The sequence below is a fragment of the Vicia villosa genome, linkage group LG2 (genome assembly GCF_029867415.1).
Source record: "Vicia villosa cultivar HV-30 ecotype Madison, WI linkage group LG2, Vvil1.0, whole genome shotgun sequence".
NCBI classification, from domain to species: Eukaryota; Viridiplantae; Streptophyta; class Magnoliopsida; order Fabales; family Fabaceae; genus Vicia; species Vicia villosa.
The window spans coordinates 140781733-140790600 of NC_081181.1; the positions used below are offsets into that span (position 1 = coordinate 140781733).

An 8868-nucleotide genomic window follows, 5' to 3' on the forward strand; every position below is an offset into this window, starting at 1 on the left:
AGAGTTAAGATACTCACTTCAGTCTCTAAGGTAGTCATAATCTTTAAAATATTGTTCAAGCAGCACCTTGTGACGAATTGTTTGAACATCATTAAACACATAATCACTCCAAATTTCAACTACATGAGAACGTAGCATTGGACAATGAAAAAGGTGAATTCTTATTTACCCACCTCAAAAAGGTGGGTAAGGTTACTTTTAGTGTAAAATGCATTGAAAACATCAAATAATAGTTCTATATGATAAATAATTAAATACATAAAAATTAAATGGTGTCATCTGATTGGTGGAATGTGCACTACCCATCTTTTTGTGATGGATAGAGAAGTTGTCCCCATGAAAAATGGTTTCTTCTTGATTGTAACAAAAAAAAAAAAAAGCAAGTGGGTGTTAAGGACACTCTCCGATGGCATAAGATAGGGAAATAATTATGGCAGGTTTGTCATAAAAAAAATTGCACACTAGATTAGATATTTAAGTTCCAAACTCACCCTCAAGATTCTTGAGAGTTTTCATTTGGTGTTGAGATAGGAGCCAATTATAACAATTCTAGTTGTATGTTGATCATTTAGACATTCTCGTCTAGAGCAATTAGCGTCCTATATTAATCTATTCCACATGTCTTGAGTGCGTCTTATTTTATGTCAATAAGTCTATCTTATCTTTTGCTTTGCAAACTATCTCTCCATGCTTTATTGGACCTTTCGTTTGAACTCACTCGTAGATATTTTTTAGTATTCAGATTTCGATTATAACACGTTACTAAAAAAATCTAAATTACATGAGATATTTGAGGACAATATCTTACAAGTTCAAATCCACTCTAAAGATTTAATTTGTTAACATCAGCTAAAGATTTAGATCAATATTGAAAGGTGAAAAGCCTTAATATAGAAATTATCCATTACAATCGACTTTATTGAGGTTGGAGATATTATATAATACTCTACAACAAATATATAAAATATTTTCAAAGATCATGACTAAAATCTACTGCTATTGTATATTTTTAGTCTCTAAGCTAGTACCACTTTTGCACGTTTGAAGGTGAAGAAGATATGAAGGCAAAACTAAAATCTACGTTTGATTAGTTAAAGCTAGTCATTTAAGAATTATAAATGATCGTACATGTCTCCATTAGCATTAAGAAAAACTACTGATGAGCGTAGACATCATCACATCGTTGAAGAATATGAGGTTGCATATGGATTACAGTTCGAGGTGAATTGAAGAAAATGGTGATACAAGCAGCCATAATTTTCTTAGTTTTCTTGTTTATGTCATAAAAGTTGTTTGATAATTATACCAACATTACATTTTTGTCACCATGTTTTTGCTCCATGATCAGAGCCATGGAATAGTTGAACAAGCAGTCACTTATGTATCCTCATATCTGTTCAGGTAATCTAAGGCGCCCAGGTCGAAAAAATAAAATACAATCAATATATACAAGAGCAATTCCAAAGAAGAATTTGTAAATAACCTAAAACTAGGCACAGATCAACTCATGATATGGAAAAGCATATCAAGGGGATGAATTAAAAAGATGAAAAAATCAAACTGAGTTCTTCTATTGCCATGTCATTCTTATCTCATGTTTAGACCTCTTTAGGCTGGACCTGCTCAAAGTCGAAAATCTCAAACATCAGACGTCTCACATCACGTTTCCCATAAACAAGATATGAGAGCCCGTGAATAGCTTGATTAACACCTGTTGTGGCTGGGTTTCTCCGTCTCCGGTTGCGCTCATAAGCATCTTGGACCCTATCATTATATATAATAAACTTGTGAAGATGTTTGGCCCTCAAGTATCTTCCACAAAATTTGTTCATAAGAATGCAGCGATGTTTCTCTTGTAGCCACAACCCAGGAGCATCTAAATGCTTCATCAACAATCTTTCAGCCATCACCAAATCCTTAAGAGAATAAAAACATCAACGTTTATTAAGTATTAAATGAAGAAGAAAGTTATATACAATAAACAGAAGTTGAATATAATTCCTTTCAAGATTTGTGCAAATTATAGCAGAGCTAATTATCATATGTCTGATTACAGAACAAGCGAAAACTAAAATATATAAATCTTGATGCTCACAGGAGATGGAAAAGCTGTTGTAACCAGAAGGTATCATAATTTCAAGAGGGTATCATTTGGCCATGTAACCAGAAGGTCGTATTGAAAAGGAAAATTTCAAGAGGGTATCATAATTTGTGAGTCAACTGTTCTTTTGCTGTATAACTGGCCATGTAACCAGAAGGTCGTATTGAAAAGGAAAATTTTAATCAGGGAGATAGGGAAAAGGGGCAGAAGACGATATATTCCATTAATGAAATTAGAGTCTTCCTGAAAGACTTTTCACATATGATGTAATATAGTCATGTAGACAGTAGAAAGAATAGTACCTGTATCTTTTGGCCAACGTATTCCAATCTCTCAAAGCAAAATCTAGGATGCTCAAATTTAAACTTCGATGGATGCAAGAAACAAAGCTGCAATTGGATAAGACATTCAACATCAGCAAACTTTCAAACATCTAACTCATAATTACTCATTTTACATCTTCCAAAGAAGAGCCTCAGAAGATCCAAGTTGACTTATGTATCGAATATATTGATTGTTCCCTAATTAAGCTATTAATAAACTACTCAGGAAGTTCGAAAGCGGCACTGTGTTGTTATGCAGTGAACTGCGCAAAGGTGTGAATATGACATAAACCAATTACTAAGTAGCTAAACCAGGTCTAAAGCAATAACAAATAAATTTCCTAAATTTTCACACAAAAACGGAAAGTATCACGGTAGATGTAATAAGTCTGAAATTTTGACAACAAAACTTTAAGATTTTTAACCTTGACACAATCACTAAACCACAAGAGAGCTAGATTGGTGCTTTGCATGGCCAGAAAGGGAAAAAGTAAAAAGAGAGGCAATAATTGAGCTACCTGCAATCCAAGTCCAAGCTCTACATTCCTGGCTTCAGTAATTTCTGGAATTCTGTCTGTCATTTCTAATGGATATCCAAGTGTTCTCATAACTTGAGGTCTGCTGTCATAATCCCATATATTTCCTCTGAATCGATGCATTCCAGGGGGGACACAAGCTCTAAACAGCCTCGGATGAGAAAACAGAGCATCTGCAGGAGGCTGAAAGAAGAACAGTGAACATCATTTCTGTCTCAATCTAATAATATTCTATAGTAGGAAAGGAATAGTGCATAAAACCAAGTTGGATTAGCTACGGAATCAGAGTAAACATGTCTGAGCTATGCGCAACTTTGCAAAATAAATGTATCTTCATGTGCTAAGTTTAAAAAATAAATCAATAATACTCTTGACAAAAGATAAGTATGACTTGCCTTATAAGCAACAATATCTTGCCAGTTTAGGTTGCTTTCAAACTCAGCAGATACATAATCCACATCTTCAAGTTGTCTACGCAACTTCGGCTGGCAATTCTCATCATCTGGATCCATTCCAAAGACTTCAAAAAGAACACGATAGACTTCTGGAAGACCAAAACAAAGATATATCGCCCCAAACAAAGCCCAAAATACCGACCTACAATGGAACAACAAATACGAAAAACACAGCAAACAATTCATTTCACAAATAGATTATAACCAAATACCAACTCAATCGTATACAACGGTTCTACTACAATTAGAACTTACTTAACAGGTCCCTCTTTATCCTTCCTCACCATCCTATCAATATTATCAAAAGGAAATATCAAATTCTGCAAGCTAGCAGCTTTAATCCACTTAGGCAAATTCTCCTTCCCAATCAACCCAAAAACCCTCTCCCTCATCGGCCCCGGCGACTCCCTCGGATACCTCTGCAAGAAGAATTCAGCCAATGCCAACTCCAGCACAAAATGCCCCAAAAAACTCAACCTCGAATGCCCAGACTTAACATGCTTCATCTTCGTTCTCTCGCACGAAGGATGCTGAAACGCCAAATACAACAGAGTATCAAACTGTTTCGCAGGATTATCATCCTCTAACATCTCCGACGGCTCAAGTGAGTACCCGAGCGCTTGTTTCGCTTCGAGTAAATACTCGTCAATCCATAGTTTATCAGCATTGCTAAAGCGCGAAGAAGGTAGACACGAGCTTAACAAAGGGAACGATTTGAGAGACAATTGGGGGCTATTGAGGAACCGTTCTGCTAGTTTTTTGTCATCTAGTGGGGGTTTTAAGATGTATTTTCTTGGGGGGGATTTTGATTTCGGTGAAGTGATTCTTTTGCGTTCTGCGAGTTCTTTTAGGAGTCGTTGAGGATTGTTGTTGGGGAATTTTTTTGTTGAGTCTATGCTGACAGCGAAGACGCGTAGGGTTTGTGGGGATTTGGAGTTTTTGATTAGAATTTGGATGGGGAAAGGAGAGAGGGAAGATGAGAAAGAGAAGTTGGTTTGTGGGGATGAGGATGGTTTTGGGGAGAGTAGAAATGAGGAAGAAAGTTCCATTGTTGTTGGAAGATGGAAGGTAAATGAAATGTTGGTTGTGGGAAGTGGTTTATGAGGATTGATGTGTGGATTTTTGTAGTGGTTTTGATACGATAGATGAAGGGGTTTGGGGTGTTTGTGTTGCCGTTGCGAGGTTTTGGACAGTAACTGGGTTGGATAAGGTGAAGCAAATTGACACACTTGTTACTTCTGAGATATTATGTTTACGTATTTTAGATTTATTTGATTTTGTTAAAAAAAATTAATTTTATATTTTTAATAAGCAATTTATATTTTGAAAACTCAGACTTTGAGAGGAGTAAATTTAGTTTTTGTGGTTAAATTATATTATTTATCTCTCTATATTAGTAGCTTCACAAAATGTATTATCTATTTTATTTTTAAAGAGTTTTGATTTTTTTTTTCTCTTTGTTGATAAAAAAAATAGGGTTAATACTTATTTTCACTTTTGCCGTATGGGGTTGGTTCAAAAAAACTCCTGCCAAAAAAAAATTGCAAGAATTTCTGTAACATTTGAAGATTCTCTCGTTTTAAACCTTCTAAAATTTTAATTTTTAAAACCAACCTTGTCACTTGAAGGACTCTATCATTTTGAACTCTGTAAATTTTTTTTTTAGTAAAACCAACTTTTTGCCCGTCATGTTCCAGAGGGTTTAAAATGACATAATCTACAAGATTATAGAGTTCAAAATGACCCAATCTTCAAATGACAAGGTTGGTTTTAAAAACAAATATTTTACAAGGTTTAAAACAAGAAAATCATCAAATATTAGGGGGATTCTTGCAACTTTTTTTTGGCAAGGAGATTTTTCAAATCAATCTCATATGGCAGGGTGAAAATAGTTATTAACCCAAAATAATATGATAATGTGTGATATAAGAGTGACATGGTCATTTGTTGTTCAGTTTATTCTCTAATTTTTTTGTTGCTATAACTCATTACCCTTTTCTTTGCTTTTTCTCAACACTTCAAATTCAATATTCAAAAGAAAATTGAGATTTTATAGTTTAGAAGACAATATCGGTCACAATACACAATATTCATTCATCAATACATATTTCCAAATCAAAAACATAGTATTCTTTCATCAAAAGAGATTCTCAAATCAAAAAATTTTGATATATTCAAAAACCTTGTATCCTTAATGTTATGTGATTTATTCTCTAAATATTCAAAAACATAGTAATCCTTCATCAATAGAAATTCATAAATAATTAAAAAACAATATATTAAAAAAAAAACCAATGTTTTTAGTCAAAGATCTTTGTAATCATTCTCTTATTTCTAATAATATTTATAGTAGAAACTTCTACCTCAAACTGAATCTTCTCTGCCATAGTTTATGAAATCTTCATCTCCATGCCTTTAAATTTCCTCCTTTTTTAAGACTCACTGACAGTAATACATATGCAAATGGTAACCTCGATCCTCTATATTCCACTTACTGCAGCTCATAACCCTTCTCACCTCTTTAATAGTCATTGAAGACATAATTCACAATGTTACTATCAAGCTGATTTAGCTTGATTTGATCAATAAGCAAAGTTTTGACAATCTTCAAAATAGAGTAGTTTTAATGTTTCCTACTCCAAAACTCTATAAGTGTTGAAAAGTTTATTCTTGTGTATGAACATTTGCCAACATGTAAGTTGTTTTGCCACCGACCTTACCCCAAAAACCAATAACAACTTAGTTGTCAAATGCATTTTTATCTCTTGTCTTCTACAAAACTCATTAAATTTTTATAAAACAACCTACATGCACCTACCATGCCTTGACCTCAAATCCCATAGATTATTCTTGTCACAAAAGTCTTCGTTAACTGATGATGAATGAACAACAACATTGAAACCTTCTAAAATATATAAGCCACATATTTTAGATTATTTATCTATAATCACTCCATCGTGTGAAATCTTCAACACCTCATGTTCAACTCTAGTAAAATAGCCTAGATCATCAAACATGATTATGGATAACAAATTTTGCCTGAGCTTTGAGACATACCTCACTTTGTGTAGAAAGAACACATGATCATCGAACATTTTAAGTTTGACCACATACCAACACCATGAACCTTGCAAGTCTTGTTGTCACCAAGGCAAACTACTCCACCTTCCTCCAATTTCAAAGTCTCAAGATATTCTTTCCTTTGATAATGTGATGCGAGCAACTTTAATCCATGACATAACTCTCTTAAGTCTCCAAAGTCGATATAAATAATGCACCAAAAATATCATAATTATCCTCATATTAGGCAACAACAATCTAAACTAAATCTTCCTTGTCCTTCCTCTTGGGACAATCCTCTATTAAGTGATCGGGTTTCTGACAAATAAAGCATTTTATCCTTGATTGTCAAATCTCTTGAATTTGGACATCCTTTTACATTAATTTTCTCCTTTTGAGATACACAAACATTCACCATTATCTTTAATATTCAAATCTTTCCCTTTTGAAAATTTCTTGTAATTAGCAATTGATTAGACTTCATCCAAAGTAATAGTACATTCCTCACCATAAAGAAAGACATCCTTAAAGTTCTCAAGGAATCTGGTAATGAGCTTAACAAGAGTATAGTGTTGTACTCGTCATCAATTTTCACCTCAATATTTTCTAAATCATCAATGATCTTGTGAAATTTTGTCAATTGTTTTGTTACATTATAGATTTGTTCTCTACCATTCAAAATGAGTAAAGTTTATTGGACATGTGACTCTAAACACAAAAGGGGGTAAATTATGTAAGTTTAAAAAATGTTGGTTAAAATCAAAATCTTTGATAAAATCATAATTTGAAAATATTTAACAGATAAATAAGCAGCAGAATAAAGAAATATATAGAAAATAAAGGAGGAAAATAAAGTATAATAGATAAGGAAGAAAGAAAGACACCAGAGATTTATACAAGTTCAACCTGACTTGGCCTACACTTGTCCCCAAGAATTCTTCATGAGATGGTCCCACAAACTTCCTTTTACAAGCATATGAAGTTTAATGGATAACTTCCAACCAAATAATGAACATAGTTTATTCTTCAAACCAAACAGATATTTTGCACGGACTGATATAAAACCAAAATGGAGTTTTACACCAGCTATCCTCCAAAACAAAATGGAGTTTTATATTAATTATCCTTTGAACTAAACCGAGATTTTACATGAGCTGACCTCTGAACCAAGTCAAGATTTTATACATGTTGATCTTAAACCAAGATGATATTTTACACGAGATCATCTCGAACCAAAAAATCTTTTACACCAGGCTAAACTCAAGAACCAAGACGAGATTTTACATGGGCTAATCTCGAACCAACAGAGATTTCACACGGGTTAATCTCGAACCAAAAGAGATTTTACACAGGGATGAGTTCATGAACCATTGTAGAGATTTTAATGGGTGATCTTCAGGAACCAAAAGAGAGCTTTTAAAGGAGGAAAAATTTATGAATCAAACAGAGACTTCCTAAGGCAATCATCTTACCAAAATAATGATTCTCACTAAGCACAAAAACCTTTAAAGACACTAAGGCAAAATATAAGTGAGAGAAATGAGAGATTCATAAAAATAAATGAAAGAGTGAGAAGGTATGATCAAATATCATTTTATGAATGATTTGAATTTTGAAATGATAAAGAGTCTCTCTATTTATATGATAAAATATGGTTTTAATTGGGAAATAATCCATGGGAAAATTTATTTCCATAATCGTTTAGGCCAATAGATTATTACCTATGAATAATAGATTTATTCAAGCCACGGATGGAAAGTTTTGATATTTAATTGTGAGAAATAATTAAGAGATTATCCCAATCAATTATACACATTATAAATAAAAATTAATTGATTAAAGCACTAGGGTTAATCTATTATCTAGTTGTAAAAGGCCTCCAATTAATCATACAATTCCCTAAATGATTTACTAGACCTTAAAAAGATTTCCAGGTGGGTTTTAACAAAATAAGAAAGGTTACTCAAAGATTTTTAGTGTGTTTGTGTGTGATTTTGACTTAGTAATTCCAGAAGTAACTTTGTACCTTTACAAGATAGTGGTCACTCAGACGAACACGACCAGAAGAGCTTTCACAATTCCTCTCTTTCATAACTCTGAAGCTTCAAGTCTCGGCATCATTGTCTTTGACTTTAGTATCACACAATTTTTTTAATCTTCTAGCTTGACGAGGCTTGAGATATCTTAAAGTTAATTATGATTATTAGAGAGTTAAGATATCAAACCACCAGCGAACCTTAAAACTAAAGTATTCACATGAATATCATTTGACCATAATGTTGAGTTCAAAGAAATGACTTGATCTTCAAGAGAATCTTCCAAAGATAAGGACTCTACAAGATATTGTTGGATATAAGTTTTTGTCATCATCAAAACCAAATTGTTGATTATAT

At 33.1% G+C, this 8868-nt stretch overlaps 1 protein-coding gene across 1 annotated transcript; it reads right to left on the reverse strand.

Moving 5' to 3' along the window:
* Positions 1 to 1239: 1239 nt before the first annotated feature.
* LOC131652260 (ribonuclease III domain-containing protein RNC1, chloroplastic) lies at positions 1240 to 4643 on the reverse strand. Its single transcript, XM_058922066.1, has 5 exons — positions 3671 to 4643; positions 3356 to 3557; positions 2943 to 3143; positions 2404 to 2490; positions 1240 to 1916 (listed from the first exon to the last, which is right to left on the reverse strand). Exons 1-5 carry the CDS (start codon positions 4462 to 4464, stop codon positions 1599 to 1601), a joined length of 1602 nt encoding a protein of 533 aa, XP_058778049.1. The 5' UTR covers positions 4465 to 4643; the 3' UTR covers positions 1240 to 1598.
* Positions 4644 to 8868: the final 4225 nt, after the last annotated feature.